This window comes from Nicotiana sylvestris, chromosome 3, assembly GCF_000393655.2.
Source record: "Nicotiana sylvestris chromosome 3, ASM39365v2, whole genome shotgun sequence".
In the NCBI taxonomy this organism is placed as follows: Eukaryota; Viridiplantae; Streptophyta; class Magnoliopsida; order Solanales; family Solanaceae; genus Nicotiana; species Nicotiana sylvestris.
Genome location: NC_091059.1, coordinates 147478572 through 147495885, shown reverse-complemented (window position 1 = coordinate 147495885; position 17314 = coordinate 147478572). Strand labels below are relative to the sequence as shown.

The 17314-nt window shown below is 41.4% G+C and overlaps 1 protein-coding gene across 1 annotated transcript; it reads right to left on the bottom strand.

Annotated features, from left to right (window-relative positions):
• Window positions 1-11664: 11664 nt before the first annotated feature.
• Window positions 11665-12138, bottom strand: LOC138888151 (uncharacterized). The gene is made up of 2 exons (XM_070169967.1): window positions 11883-12138; window positions 11665-11789 (listed from the first exon to the last, which is right to left on the bottom strand). The coding sequence occupies exons 1-2, from the start codon at window positions 12136-12138 to the stop codon at window positions 11665-11667; spliced, it is 381 nt and encodes a 126-aa protein (XP_070026068.1).
• Window positions 12139-17314: the final 5176 nt, after the last annotated feature.

Below are 17314 nucleotides of genomic sequence, written 5' to 3'. Positions count from 1 at the left end.
TCATGTGACGCAGTCCAAAGATGTGTTTTAAGCGATGTTCACATTTCTTTTAAAAACAATAATAATAAAGCGGTTGCAAATTTAAAATTTGCACATTGGTTCATAATTGTATTTAAAAATCAGATAAATAAGCCGAATATGACAGTTGAGCGACCGTGCTAGAACCACAGAACTCGGGAATGCCTAACACCTTCTCCCGGGTTAACAGAATTCCTTATCCGGATTTCTGGTACGCAGATTGTAATATGGAGTCATTCTTTTCCTCGATTCGGAATTAAAATTGGTGACTTGGGACACCCTAAATCTCCCAAGTGGCGACTCTGAAATAAATAAATAAATCCCCTTTCGATTTTCCTTTAATTGGAAAAAACTCCCTTGCGCCCTAGCGGGTGCGTAAATAGGAGGTGTGACAACCATGAAGATGTCATTTCACTGCTGCTGCTGCTTACTGAACCCCTTATTACACCATGTCAAAATAAAAAGAAGCTAGATTAGACTATGATCTATGCTTTACAAAATCCTATCTATATCTTCAAACTTGCTCTTGTGGTTCTTGTTGCCTTGTTGACTTGTATTCTCCTGGTGAAATCCCTTTGTTGCCTACTTGAATTGTAATCTGAGATGTTTTCCCTTTCTCCAGGTGGATGCCTGACTGGTGAAGTTGAATTATATTTTCGTGCTCTCCAGGTGGACGCCTGACTGCTGAACTTGAATTGTATTCCCGTGCTCTTCAGGTGGGCGCCTGACTGCTGAACTTGAATTGTATTCCCATTTTCTGCAGGTGGGTGCCTGATTGCTGAACTTGAATTGTTTTCCCATTCTCTCCAGGTGGGCGCCTGACTGCTGAACTTGAATTGTATTCCCGTGCTCTCCAGGTGGGCGCCTGACTGCTGAACTTGAATTGTATTCCCGTGCTCTCCAGGTGGGTGCCTGACTGCTGAACTCGAATTGTATTCCCGTGCTCTCCAGGTGGGCGCCTGATTGCTGAACTCGAATTGTATTCCCGTGCTCTCCAGGTGGGCGCCTGATTGCTGAACTCGAACTGTTTCTCCCTGTTCTCCAAGTGGGTACCTGATTTCAACAAAAATAGACAAAACAAAGAAAATTTTCTGCCCCAGTTTGGTAGCTGAGCACATATGTGAGTGTTAAACTGAATCATGTTACCAAACATTATCAAGAATTTGAAAGCTAAATCCCGTTATCCAGAAGGGTCCTGACAACTCCTATTTAAATGACAATTTTAAAGATAAATTATGTCTTCTGAAGGTATATCTTATTCTAAGTCTTATTATCCAAGCAGGTTTTAAAACTACATCCTATTATCCAGGAGGGCCCTGAAAACTCTTAATTAAACAATAATTTTGAATCCAAATTATATCTTCTGGAGGTATTAATTCCGCTACATCTTATTATCTAAGAAAGTATTAAAGCTATATCCCATTCTCCAGGAGGGTCCTGAAAATCAAAAGTCAAGTTTTATCTTAAGAGTGACTATTTTACGGCTAGTTATATTACCCTACACCAGAAGTTACGCTAAATTTTGTTATCCAATGGAAATTTTAAAGCTAGGTCCCATTATTCAGGAGGGTCCTGACTGCTCTTAATTGAATACTATCTCAAACATCCAAACTTTGAAGCCAACTTATATTCCTTGGGGTTACATTTATGCTAGATTATGCTACTCATGATTGTTTTGAATTTTAAACTAGGTCCCATTTTCCATGAGGGTCCTGAGAACTTCACATTAAATCCCATTATCCAAGCGGGTCCTGAGAAATTCAAATTAAATCCCATTATCTAGGCGGGTCCTGAACTTTTACGGTCAAACCTGTCTAGTGCTTGCCTTTCCTTATGGAGGGTTTCTCAGAAACAACGAAACTTTCTGCCCCTGTTTCAATCAAAGAAAAATCTTTTCAGTTTAAAACATGGTGGTTAATTGATGACATTCTTGCTGAAAATGATCTCCCCGCTGTCGTGCTTTGTTTTGACTGACTTCTCTTAAACTGGCCAAGAACCGCTTGACTTCCCGCCTGACTTTCAAACCCCATGATATTGGATGACCCGAGTGTTCTATACCCAAACTATTGTGTTACATCTTTTCCCCATCTATTTGAACCTCTGCATTTCCCACAAAACTGCCAAACCATTTCACCGATGGAACTTCCTCTGACCTTTTATACCCCATTTCACATCATACTATCTCTAGCAATGCCTTGGCCTCCCTGTGCCTTGTGGAACTTTGGAAGTTGGGAGTAAGCTTTGAAATTCCTTCTTATTTTCTTAAATAGAACTGATTGGGAACATCTTAGAGAAATAAACCCAAAAGAAAATGAAATGCAATGACTTTCAGAGTTAAGGATAAGAAAAATCCAAAACTAGAAGACTATCTGAAGGGGAAAAAGAAAAGAGACTTATCTGAGTGGAGCAGCTGGCACCAATGATCATGACATGCATTTCGGATTAATCGGTCCAATCTGTCCAACCAATCAACTTTCAGTTGCCATACTTTGTTGCCCTGGAGTTTCCATAACCCGATTTCTTCACCAAAACATTGACCTTGTTCGGCCTGCGGTGCCCTGAAGCGTTTTCACCGACAAGCCTCTCTCATTTGTTCATCTCTCAACTCACTTTAGCCTTACGATGCCCGTGAGGGTTTTCACCAATAATACTCTCTAATTTTTAATTTCTCTCAGCTCCCGTCGCCTTATGGTTCCCGTGAGGGTTTTCATTAATAAGACTCTCTCATTTTCAACATTTTTCTGCTTGGATTAGAGTGTTGCCCCTGATATGAATTACCTCTCCTTGCTTGACTTGGCATTTCTCGAAGACTGATCGGAAGGTCTTTCTTTGGACCATAATGTGGGCCTTTGGATAGGGTTAGGAAAAAAAGGTATCAAGGCTCAAAACAATTCAAATGGGTTCAAAATTACAACTTTCGGAATCAGATTTCTTGCAACAACCACAACTTATGCCCCAGTTTCTTGCTTGGGGACTTTTGGATTTTTATTTTGATAGGACTGAACCGTGAGGCTGCCTACGTATCCTTTAAAGGAATCAGGTCGAACGTAGTTCATGTCATAGAAATTACTTTGTTGTTGTGATTCTTCTTTTCTGTTCTTCCTCTCTCTCTTCTTTCTTTTCTTTCTTCCTTTTCCCTTTTTATTGTTTTGTTGTTGATTTTTTCCTTTTTCTTTTCTTTCTCTTTTTTTTCCACTCCTTTTCTTTTCTCTTTTTCCTTTACTTATCTTTCGCACTTGCGCTTCTGATCTTTGCTACTGATTCCGAAAGATGGATATGAAAGGAAATAAATAAGGCTCAAAGGGGTAACAAAGGATAAAGTGTTTAGATAGCAGAACAAAATGCCTTCGTCATTTCAATCTTTAAAATTTGCCAAGTACAAACAAATACAATTTAACCCAAAGAACATCATACATAATATCTCTTGACCGCATTGGAATTGATGGCCATTTCTATACACTTGCCTTTTATATCTGGTAAATACAAAGCACCATTTGTCAACACTCTAGTTACGATGAACGACCCCTGCCAATTTGGGGCGAACTTGCCTTTTGCTTCAGCCTGATGAGGAAGGATGCGTTTTAATACTAACTGACCCACTTCAAACTTCCGTGGACGCACTTTCTTATTATATGCTCTTGCCATTCTCTGTTGATATAACTGGCCATGACACACTGCTGTTAATCTTTTCTCATCAATCAAACTCAGTTGCTCTATGCGGGTTTTGACCTGTTCATCATCATCATCAATTCCGGCCTCAGCGACAATCCGAAGGGACGAGATTCAACTTCCGCGGGTATTACTGCTTCAGTGCCATATACTAACAAATAAGGCATCGCCCCTACTGAAGTACGAACAGTAGTGCGATAACCCAGCAATGCAAAAGGCAACTTTTCATGCCACTGTCTAGAACCCTCCACCATTTTCCGAAGTATATTATTTATATTCTTGTTGGCTGCCTCGACTACTCCATTCGCCTTGGGGCAATATGGGGTGGAATTGTGATGCGTAATCTTAAACTATTGACATAGCTCTTTCATCAAATGACTATTGAGATTAGCACCATTATCTGTGATGATTACCTTCGGGATCCCGAACCGGTAAATGATATTTGAGTGCACAAAATTGACCACTGCTTTCTTGGTCACGGACTTGAAAGTTTTAGCTTCAACCCACTTGGTGAAATAATCAATGGCCACCAGAATGAACCTGTGCCCATTGGACGCTGCTGGCTCGATTGGTCCAATGACATCCATGCCCTACGCAATAAAAGGCCATGGTGCAGACATTGTGTGTAATTCAGATGGTGGAGAATGAATCAAATCTCCATGCACTTGGCACTGATGACACTTGCGCACGAAACTAATACAATCTCGCTCCATAGTAAGCCAATAATAACCTGCTCGGAGAATCTTCTTTTCCAGCACGTACCCACTCATATGCGGTCCACAGACTCCAGAATGTACTTCGGTCATGATAGCCGTGGCCTGTCTAGCATCTATGCATCTCAACAATCCAAGATCCAGAGTCCTTTTGTACAAAACCCCTCCGTTGAAGAAAAATCCGCTCGCCAACTGCCGAATTGTTCTCTTTTGATCGCCTGTGGCTTGTACCGGATACACCCCCATCCTGATATATTCCTTGATATCATGAAACCAAGGCTCTCCATCAAGTTCTTCTTCTACCACATTACAGTAAGCATGCTGATCATGGACCTGAATATGCAACGGTTCAACATAAGCCTTATCCGGATGATGTAACATTGACGCCAAGGTAGCCAAAACATCAACAACCTCATTGTGGATCCTTGGAATATGCCTAAACTCTACTGATCGAAACCATTGACAAAGATCATGCAAACATTGCCGGTACGGTATGAGTTTCAAATCTCGTATTTCCCATTCTCCTTGAATCTGGTACACCAGAAGGTCCGAGTCCCCCTAGACCAAATCTTCCTGGACACCCATGTCTGCAGCTAACCTCAAGCCCAAAATGCATGCCTCATACTCAGCCATGTTGTTAGTATAATAGAAACGAAGCTGAGCCGTAACAGGGTAGTGATGTCCTGTTTCAGAAATCAATACAACTCCTATCCCAATGCCTTTCATGTTAGCAGCTCCATCAAAGAAAATTTTCCAACCTGGCTCTCCAACTTGTTCCAACTCATCAAGGTGCATTACCTCTTCATCAGGGAAGTAAGTCTTCAATTGCTCATATTCTTCATCCACTAGGTTCTCAACCAAATGGTCAGCCAATGCTTGGGCTTTCATCGCAGTCCGGGTCACATATACGATGTCAAATTCCGTGAGAAAAATCTGCCACTTTGCAAGCCTCCCTGTGGGCATAGGCTTCTGAAAAATATACTTTAATGGATCCAAATGAGAGATGAGGTAAGTAGTGTAAGATGACAAATAATGCTTCAGCTTCTGTGCTACCCAAGTTAGGGCACAACATGTCCTTTCCAGGTGAGTGTACTTAAATTCGTAAGATGTGAACTTCTTGCTGAGATAATAGATGGCCTGCTCTTTCCTGCCGGTGATATCATGCTGACCCAACACGCAACCAAACGAATTATCCAAAACCGTCAAATACAGAATCAAAGGTCTCCCCGGTTCTGGTGGCACCAAAACAGGTGGGTTTGACAAATACCCCTTTATCTTATCAAATGCTTCTTGACACTCATCTGTCCACTTGACCGCATCATCTTTCTTCAACAATTTGAAGATAGGCTTACAAGTTGTCGTAAGCTGAGCAATAAACCTGCTGATGTAATTCAACCTCCCTAATAGACTCATCACTTCAGTCTTGTTCCGTGGAGGTGGCAATTCTTGGATAGCTTTAATCTTTGATGAGTCCAATTCAATACCTCAGCGGCTGACTATGAATCCCAACAATTTTCCCGATGGCACACCGAATACGCATTTTGTAGGATTGAGCTTAAGATTGTACCTGCGAAGCCTTTGGAATAACTTTCACAAATCCCTGACATGGTCAGACAACATTCTAGACTTTATGATCACATCATCCACATAAACCTCGATCTCCTTATGTATCATGTCGTGGAATATGGTTGTCATTGCCCTCATGTAAGTTGCCCCAACATTTTTCAAACCGAAAGGCATGACCCTGTAGCAGTATGTTCCCCATGGCGTGATGAATGATGTCTTCTCTGCATCTTTCTCATCCATTAGGATCTGATGATAGCCTGCATAGCATTCCACAAAGGACCCAATCTCATGTTTGGCATAATTGTCAATCAGAATGTGGATATTTGGTAGTGGAAAGTTGTCCTTGGGGCTCGCCTTGTTGAGGTCACAGTAATCAACACACACCCTGGTCTTGCCATCCTTCTTTGGCACATGTACTACATTGGCTAACCAAGTGGGATACCGAGTGACCCGAATGACTTTTGCATCGAACTGCTTGGTGACCTCTTCTTTGATTTTCACACTCATATCAGTTTTAAATTTCCTCAGCTTCTGCTTGACAGGAGGGAATGCCGGGTCAGTGGGTAATTTGTGAACCACCAAGTCAGTGCTTAAACCCGACATATCGTCATATGACCATGCAAAGACGTCTTTGTACTTAAGTAACGCTTTAATTATCTCCTCCCTGAGTTGAGGTTCAAGATGAACACTTATCTTTGTTTCTCTGATATTATCTGAATCCCCTAAATTGATTACTTCTGTATCACTCAGGTTAGGCTTAGGGTTTTCTTAAAAATGGCTTAGTTTTTTACTAATCTCTTCAAAGGCCTCATCCTCATCGTATTCCGATTCATCATCACACTCTATTTCTTGAATTACTATTTCAGAATTAGATTGACTTTTAAGACTGGGCCGGAGATTCCTCATGCATGTCATGTTATTGAAACCAGCATAAAAAGAACTGTACAAGGAAGAAAAGAAAACAAAAATAAAACTGTTAGGAAGGGAGAAAAAGGAAAATTGCATTTCATTGAAATTAAAATATAACAAGGTTTATACATCCAAATGGACGAAACATAGAATCTGAATTACAACCCTGGAATAATCCAGATAAACTGAAAGAAAATCAAAACAAACTACCAAAACTCCTTCCTGGTGGGGAGAGGAGTAGCTTCCCAATTGTTAATCTTCGCACTGGGCCCAACAAATTGCACATCCACCTTGATAGAACCCTCTCTAGCTTCCACCATGTTCACATCATCGAATAACTTCTCAAACCTTTCATTCAACTCTTTATCATGACCCACCACAGAACTGGGAACTATTGTTACTGGGCATTTCTTGGTTCCAGGCCCGACAAATGATCTAGAGAGACATGGGATGGGCTTTGGGAGGACCCAGGCCCTCTGTTTCAACTTTCTGGCTCTTTTTATGTCCGCAAATGTGGGCTTGAACCCCAAACCAAATGTATCCAAGTTTTTTGGGAGAGACACCGGTTGTGCGATACCTTGCAAAGATGCACCCAAACCCTTGCCTGGTACAAAACCATTTTTCAACATTTCAACGGTTACCATAACTGATGCAGTAGCTACCCTCGGAGTTGGAACACACTTCCCTTTTGAAATTTTCTCTACCGATACTGTGTCAAAAACCTGATAAACCCATGGCCCCTTGTTGTCTTCAAACTCTATGAACGGAACAATGGCATCACTAAGAACACACAAATTGTCTTCACTGTACACAACAATTTCCTGTCTATCCCATTCAAACTTGACCATTTGATGCAGAGTAGATGGGACCGCTTTGGCAGCATGAATCCAGGGTCGACCTAACAGCAGATTGTAAGAAACAGCCACATAGAGAACCTGGAACTCCATGGTAAATTCAACTGGCCCTATTGTAAGCTCAAGCACTATGTCCACGACTGAATCTTTCCCTCCATCGTCGAATCCCCGAATGCAGATATTGTTTTTGTGAATTCTTTCGTCATCCACCTTTAACTTGTTTAGAGTGGAGAGAGGGCAAATGGTCTCACTAGAACCATTGTCAACCAGTACCCGAGTAACCACAGAATCTTTGCATTTCACCATAAGATATATGGCTCTATTGTGCTCAGTACCCTCTACGGGCAGCTCACCATCAGAAAAAGTGACTCTGTTTACCTCAAATATCTTGTTAGCTATCTTTTCCAAGTGGTTTACTGAGATTTTGTCAGGAACGTGGGCCTCATTCATGATCTTCATTAAAGCCCGGCGGTGCTCGTCTAAATGGATCAATAATGACAATAGTGAAATCTGAGCCGGTGTCTTCCTCAACTACTCTACAATGGAATAGTCCTGCACTTTCATCTTTCTCAAGAATTCCTCTGCTTCTTCCTCGGTTACAACTTTCTTCACTAGCAACGGGTTATCTTTGGATATCTTAGCTTTTCTCAACTCTTTGGGGGCAAAGCATCTCCCCGATCAAGTCAAACCATGGGTCTCACAAACTTCTTCTTTAACCTCTTTCCCCTTGTAAGTCACTGTCACTCATTCATAATTCCATGGGACCGCCTTGCTATTGACTATCGGTAATTTAGTTACCGGCTTGATAATGACAGGACCTGTGCAGGCACCCTTCACAATTACAATAGGCTTGTTCGCCACTCCTGGCACAACCACTTTTGCTCTTTCTTGTTTTACTACCACATCACTTGGGGTCCCCTTCTTGATTACTACAGATGGTTCACTGTTTGCCCCGCTCAACCGATCACTGATTTCTCACTTGTTGGCTTTTCAACCGGCCTGACTTCACTGGACCGAATCATCATGATGGTCTATGAAGGCTTCTTAGGATCCCCTCCCCTATGCACTATCTCGATCATATTTGTCTCATGATGGGCCGACAATGGATTCTGGTTGATATTGGGCACCTATAGAGCTTGGACCTCAATCCGATTAGTATCAATGAGCTCTTAAATAGCTGTTTTCAATTGCCAGCATTTCTCTGTTTCGTGCCCTGGAGCACCGGAACAATATTCACAACTCACAGAGTGATCAAGATTCCTCGGGGGAGGATTTGGAAGTTTTGGCTCGATCGAACTCAGCATACCCAATTGTCGCAACCTGTGGAACAAACTGGTATAGGATTCTCTCAATGGAGTGAAGGTTTTCTTCTTCTGCAACCTCTCGTTCTTAAATGCTTGGTTGGGCCGGAAACCTGATCTAGGAGGGTTTTTGTAGGCTCTTGGGGGTGGATAGGCATTTTGTGGAGCTGGGTATGTATTTTGTGGGATTGGCGCACACCATTGTGCGTGGGCCGAAGGTTGACTGTATGTTTGGGCATAGTGGAAAGATAAATGGGGGTCTGGTGGTGAGTAGTAATGTTGGGGTGGATTATACAAGGTGTGGGGGTAGGTTTGGTGGTGGGGACGAGGCTGATGATAGTGGTGAGGTGAACCCCTAGGTCCGAACCAAGCTCCTGAATCAATCGTTGCTTCATCCTCTTTCTTCTTCTTTCCAATTACTCCCCAGTTCCGCTTTGAATGGCCTGAGTGGTTGCCTTAATAGCCGAATAACTCATGATTTTGTTTGTCTTGAGCCCTTCTTCTACCATACCGCCCATATTTACCACTTCATTGAAGGACTTGCCTATAACTGATACCAAATGACCGTAATACATATGTTTTAAAGCCTGCAGAAAATAGTCCACCATTTCACTTTCTTTCATTGGAGGGTCTACCCTTGCTGCCTGCTCTCTCCACCTAAAACCATATTCTCTGAAACTTTCATTGTGCTTTTTCTCAAGTTTCGTCAAAGACAGACAATCCAGAATAATCTCGAGATTATACTGGAAGTGACAAGCAAATGCCTGGGATATATCATCCCATGTGTACCATCTTCCGTGATCCTACCAAGTATACCATTCCAGCGCTGAACCACTCAGACTCTAACTGAAATACACCATTAGTAGCGCGTCTTTCCCGCCATCTCTCCTCATTTTGCTACAAAAACTTCTCAAATGCGCCACTGGATCACCATGCCCATCATACAAATCAAACTTGGGCATCTTAAACCCTGCCGACAATTGCACATCTAGAAATAGACATAGATATTTGTAAGCCACACTTACTTGACCTCCCAAACCCCGCATATCCCTGAATGACTGTTCCAGGCTTTTAACTTTCCTGAACATCTCCTCTTGTTCGGGATTTTTAGATGGTTTTTTGGTTTCCGCAGGGAGGTCAAAATGAGGAGTGTAGGAATATGGTTCGTGAACCTTGAAAGTGGGCTCCGGGAAGTGGGCTCTAGGGGGTAATACTGGTTGTCGTGAGTCTAGAACAGAGGCTCACTGGAGGATCAGTGTAATGCAGCAGGTGGGGGTGCCACAAAAACTGGAGTGACTGGTGGGGGAGGGTACGAGACTTGTTTGGGTGGTGGAGCTTATGATGTATGGGAAGTGGTGCCGTGGCATTGTTGGTAGAGGGGAAAGGTCGGAGATGAGTTCACAGTGGGAGGTTCTTGGGGCTGAGCCAATGGCGGGATAAAAGCAGGGTTGGCGGGGTAAACTGGCGGTGGGTGCCCTTTTGCCCATGCTTGGTACATTTCAGCCATCTGCTGCTTTAGCTTATAAAACTCATCTTTCAGATTAACCTCCGATTCTTCCACCTCTTTTGACGGATCGACAATACTGGCCTCAAGTTCTTGGTTGGCCATGATCAATTTGTTTTTGGACCGGGTGTTGTAAGAGTGAGTTGCCAGAATGCCAATCAAACTAACCACCTACCTGTTGCTTGACGACAATAGTAAACTTGTTAACGATCAGGGTTTAACAGATATGCAACCTCACATTTGAGGAATGAATGCACCTAAGCAGTTAACCGTTTTTATTATGCATTTGATCGGTTTCTTGCGTCATCCCGATTTTTTCTTATTTTTATTTGCAACTTCTCTTTTCTCTCTTTTTTTTTCTTTTTTTTTTCTTTTTCATTCTTGCCTTTCCTTGCTTGATCTCTCTTTGTTTTTATTCTCTCACGACTCTTTCTTGCTTTGCCATTGTTTCCTTCTCACTGTTTCTTATTTTCTCTCTCTTTTCTTTTCGTGTTTTTCTCTTGTTTTTCCTCTTTTTTTTCTTTTCTCTTTTTCTTTTTTTTTTCTTTCTTTTGGTTATGGTCGAATCCTATGGAGACTGCCTACGTATCATGACCCCGCATGAATCAGACCAAGCATAGTTCTGGGAAATAAGTGCAGAAAACAAAACATTTTTGGGTTTTCAAATTTTTCCATAAAATAAAACAGTTTTGATTACAACCACTCATTCTACCAAATTATAAAACTGACAGACTCGAAAAGGGAAATTAACAGACTCTGACTCAAAACAAGACCAAGAGACTCTGACAGAAAGGTGAAAACAACAGACTCGAAAACTAGCTAACAGACTCCAATAAAAGAAAATACAGACTCGCAAACAGACTAACAGACTCTAATGAAAATCATGAATACATTAATGCCTCAAATGCTCCTAGGGCCCGCGGGACATCATTTGGTCTCGCCATGGGCCTATATGAAAGATCCCTTTGAAGTCTCTCCAAATCACTCATTATCTGTCGGACAAAGGTCATCACTGCCGCGAAGAAAGTGGTGCGAGTCATATCCTCACATGCTTGGCATTTCACGACAATGGCTTTGACCCGCTCTTGGATTCTACCTTTTTCCTGAAGTAGACGCTCGACCTGTTGATTTCAGGCTTCTAACACCTGAGTGTCATAGAGATGTTGATTTTGCAACCGTTGCATTTCTTCCTCCATCTGAGCCATCAAATCATAACAGTCTTCCCTATCAGCTTTGAAATCTTTAGCCTGCTTGGCTGCCACATTCTCAAGAGTAGTTACTTTTCTTTTTAGGCTGGTGATTGTTCCTTCATACTTTCTCTTCATTTGTTGCACAAACTATGTCCAACCTTTTGCATTTTCCGCCAATTGAGCCCGGACTTTTGCTAGACTGGCCTCAGACTTTTCTAGGTCATCTTGACACTCAAGGGCTTTCTTTTTCAGACTGCTTGTAAGCCTTTCATCCGCTCGGCTTCTTTCCGGGGTTCTAGCAACTATTTTCATCTTTCGGATTTGAGCTTTGAGGGCTTCATTTTCCTGCGTTAGTTTTTTCTTTTCCCCCTCATCTGCGGCGGCTTGCAAACCATTTTCAAACTGAAGATGCATGACTTGCCTTTTCAGCCTGCTTATGGTGGCTCGGTACTCATTTTCTTTGGTTAACTAGTCCCATTGCACCTGTGATCCGTTGGTAAATTTTTGGACATGGGGTTTCTTTGCGGGCCTTTTGGACTCATGATGAACTCGGGATCTTTTACCATACCAAGCAGTGTAACTAGGCTCCACCTCACCTCTGGGTAGATCTCGTACTTGAGTTCTTGGCCTTAAGAATCTGCACTGATGCCAAATCCGACGCACTCTTTCTTCTGGAAAAGCGGCTTTTGGTTCCAACTCAATAACCTGCCGACTCAAATCCTCATCGTGTGGGATGGTCTGGTATCGGCCTAACTAACGTAGAACTTGGTGCGGGGCATAAGGCTGGATACTCCGAAGACCCATTAACAGCAGAAAGCATACCTCACCCGACATATAAATTACCTCACTGACCGAGAGCCAACCGAATGTCCATTTGATCTTATTTGTAGTCAAAGATCTCAATGAGCATGCCATGCTTCCGTACCATCTGGGAACTCATAACCCTCTACCCGTTTTTCATGTTTTTCAATGCACTTGAGGCCAGTCATACCACAATTAAAGTATCCAGGATGGTGGCAAAGGTGTTCCTCCATCCATAATTGTAACAGCATATTGCACCCTTCAAAGAAATTTCCCCCTTCTTGACAAAGGGTCAGAGCTCGGTAACTTTCTGCCAAAATCATCGGCACTATGGTCCCATTTGCCTTTTTCATCATAAATTCGGCTATCCCCACGAGTCCCAACTCTATGTTCCCGTCTTTTCTGAGGCAAATCAAAGTATCCAGGAATGCCATTATAAAAGCTAGTCCTCTCCGAGCTTCCCACTTATCTTGGTTCACCGCGTGAGTAAGACCGGTATCTGGCATCTCGAAGCCACAGGGATTCCCGTAACATCGATACAAAAAGTAGAAGGTACAGAATCCTTTAGCCAAATTTTCGTCTTGGATGTCCCGACTGATGCTTAACAAGTCCAAAAATTTGTGAGGGGTTACTGTTCTCAGTGCTACCGGGTATTGATTTCTAAGATTCCCCTCGAAACCGGCATAGCCTGCTATCTCTTCCAGTGTAGGAGTTAACTCGAAATCAACAAAGTGGAATACATTATGTGCTGGGTCCCAAAATGGTATCAAGGCCTCAATTATATCCTTTCTCGGCTTAACCTTCAAGAGCCCGACAAGACCACCCGACGCTTTTGTCACAACTTTTTTGCTATTGTCCCCCAAATCATGCCACCACATATGTAGCTCCAACGGGATCTCTTCACGGACTGAGAAAGGTTCATTTTGAATTGTTCTCATCCTGCACATTTATTAAGGTGGTTTTCATTAAAAGAGAATTATGACTCATTTTGACTCAAGAAAAATGACCATTTTTTTTAAATTTTCACAAAAATATCCGGCTTTACCAATACGGCCTTTCAGCACTCCGAAAACGAAGATTTTAAGGCTATGTTCGCTAACCGGCAAAAACCTTGAAAAATGACCAAAGGTGGCTATTCTTGCAAAAACGGCCTTCCGGCGCCCTTTTGGGGACATTCGGTTGTTTTAGACAAGAATGGCATCACCTTACTTATTTGCAATAAAATTAAATTTTTTGTTCTTTTTGGGCTATTTTTGCAAAAAGGAAGTTGGACCTGATGGGGGTTGCCTACGTATCTCACACCCTGTGAGAATCAAACTGGTGTAGTTCGGGCAAATAAAACAAAACCAACTATTTTTCAAAACAAAACCTTTTCTTCTTTTTTTCATTTTTCTCAGAAAATTCGGCAGAGTTTCAGTACCATTTGGACATTGGATTTTCCAAAACAGGTGATTTAACTCACTTAACCCTCACATTACTATTTTCTTTTTTCCAACTTTCTCCCATTATTCAAAAGCCGATCAGCATGCAAATCCAAATCAAATAAATGCACAAGTAACAAGTAAGATGCATCAGGATGGTCTTTTTATTTTTGGTACACCTGTCATAGACAGACCCAACCCCTGTGTTGAGTCTCCAAAGTCAAATGCACATGATGCAAGCAAACGTTCCTACTAGGGATCCGGCATGAGGTCTTGTTATACTAGATTTAAAACCTAGGTTTATTGTTCTAGACCTGGCTTATTCGAGCGGACAACTCGAGCCGGGGGGGGGGGCAGCGTACCGAGAATACAGAAGCTTCACTGGCTTTGCAACTTGTCCGAACCTCATTCTAAAATTTGGGATATGACTCTAACAGAAGAGAAGTCACACGAAGTGCACACTCCTTCATGATTTAGAAAACTCAGAGAGAAGAAGGGTTTCGTAGCAGTTTATATACAGTTCACAGAATATCAAAGTGGTAAAAGCAACACTTAGCACATTAGGCCCAAACATGTAACAAAATCAGATAATTAATAAAGCCAACTATAACAATTCATCTAAGCTCCAATTCTGAACCCTGAAGCAGAGACTCTGGGTTCGGCCCCCAGCAGAGTCGCCAGAGCTGTCACACCTCCTTTTTCTACCCCGAAGGGTATAAGGGAGTTTTTCCAACTTAAAGTGACAATCAAAACAGGATTATTTATTTATTAAATTCAGAGTCGCCACTTGGAAAAATTTTATGGTGTCCCAAGTCACTGGTTCAAATTCCAAATCGAGGAAAAGATTGACTTTGTATTACAGTCCGCGAACCAGAAATCCTGGTAAAGAATTCTGTTAACCCCGGGGAAGGTGTTAGGCATTCCTGAGTTCCGTGGTTCTAGCGCGGTCGCTCAACTGTTATAGTTAGCCTATTATTTGATTTTAAAACACTTTTGTACCTATGTACATTTTAACTTTAAACCACTTTTAATTATTTTAAGGAAGATTTCAATGCCATCTAAAACATGTCTTTGGACCGCGCCACATGAAATGCACCCGCAATCCGAAACACATTTTATTCAACGTTAAGATTTGGATTTGGGTCACATGAAATGCTCACCCAAGTTTAGAAAAGTAATATTTTTAAAATAACGCGCCTAAAGCAACTACGCATTTTTAACTTTGCGAGGGCCTTGGAAAATTTGCTAAATGGCGCGCCTCGAGTTCTAAGTATTTAAAAGAAATAAATAAATGAGGGCCACACATTTGAGATTTTATTTGGCACGGCACACCTCAATTATAATTTAAAAGGGAATTTGAACCAAATTCTAATAGGGCCATAGGCCAATTGTGCTATCTAATACGGCTCCCCTCAATTCATTTTAACAAGACTAACTAATTAAGAGAAAACTTAAAGGGATCTTAGTTGACCATTCAAACTCATATAACAATTAGCTAAAGAGCTGAACTCGACAAAATGTTATGGGCTCAAATAACCAAGAGGTAGGCAACCTGACTATAAGGCCTTCAAGCTTGGGCCCAAAATGAGCCCAATTTGGCGACGACAAGGACGCCCCAGAGCAGATAGTACGCAAACCAACTCTGATTTCGAACGCCATAACTAGGACAACTTTCAGGCCCAATTCTCAGAATTGAAACTTATGCAAAATCAATTAAGTAACAATCAACCAAAACCATATGAAAATACGAAATTATACTAGCATTCAATTCTGAGTTTTAATTACTAACTATGCTTCCCACTTATGTGACATGCATTTTTAGTTAGACCCACAATGAGACAAATTCAGCAGTAACCAACAAATTTCCAGGCTTAAGGGACGAGCCCAAGCAGCCATGACACTCTACCTTCTTTTACCAAAGACTTTAAAGCCCAGACATAAGAGCCCAAATATCGCCAAGGCAAAAATCAAGGAATCAGACTCGAGTTCGAGTCCACACTAGCAACAAAGTGCTAATTACACTTTAACATGATAGTTCTTCCCAAGTAGCAGGATACATCACTAGGAAAGACTACCACTGAAGATTTTATCCCATTCTTATGTGTAACAGCTCTAGCATACTCAGACCAAAATTACCAAAAACTAAACACTAAAACACTTATTCTCAACAGATTCACATGGACCAAGCCGATTCAATTTTGCTGAACGTACCAACTATACAGATTTCACATCTCAGTCATAGTTTCTCAGTTCCCTTGAGTACAACCAACATAAGAATGGCATACTTACTGAAATAGAACACTAACCTTTTACAAACCTAAATAACATGAAGGCAAACACTCATTCATTATTTCCAGTAGAACTTAAACATATTTCTAACACCCTATAATTCAGCTGATCCTTTCTACTATAGCAATAGTCTTCACATCAAGTACAAGGATGAGATTCAGTTATCATAAGCCAGAAATCAGCTAGGCAACGAAATGAATCAAAACATAATGTCATACAACTGAATTATAACGCTAATTGAAACTATGCTCCAAATTCCATTCTTTCATTTCATGCTTTGAATCTGAATTCACATGCCGTAGAGCTCAAGAGTAGGTACCTGATTACAACAATACACAATGAGGGAAAAAATGAGTTGCAATTTAAGGAGAAGCAGCATCAGCAGACTTGATTCAATAGACAACAATCAAACAGACTTGAACATCAGTTTTCGACCCAAAAATACCCCCAAGAAATCCTTTGCAACTTTCAGATAATAGAACTAAAAGAGAACTGGACCAATTTTTCATCAGAAATGCCAAATAGATTTCATTGTTTTTTTTAAAGACCTAGCTGTTTTTAATTTTCTGAACTTTTAATGTTTTCCCCCCCTGACTTGAATGTCAAGTAATGGTGCCTTTATAGGCAAGCTATTAGGGCAGCCCTTGGGAATCAGTTTTTGCATTTTGCCCCTTTTGGAATTTTCATTATAGCTTAGATATCCCTTGTTAAAAACCAGAAATTCACAACTAACCCCAACCCCAGCTTCCTAGAAGCTTCCCTAGGTAGTTATTCAGAGATTCTTTACCTAGACTACCCAAAATATCCCCCGGGGCACTGTTTTTTTACCGCTGAAAAACCAGACAAAAATGGGTCAAAATGACCCCAAAACCCAAACCTATTTTGGGCAGGCTACACTTTACCAATGGACGGAGACAACTCAAAGCCCAAAAGAACACTCATCTAATTAAAGAAAAGAAAATCTACAAACCAGGATAACATGAAATGATTTCAATGACAACCCTAATTAAATTACTGATCAATTAACACAACTAGGTAGGGAATTAAACTACTAAAGAGACTAACAAAAGGAAATCAGA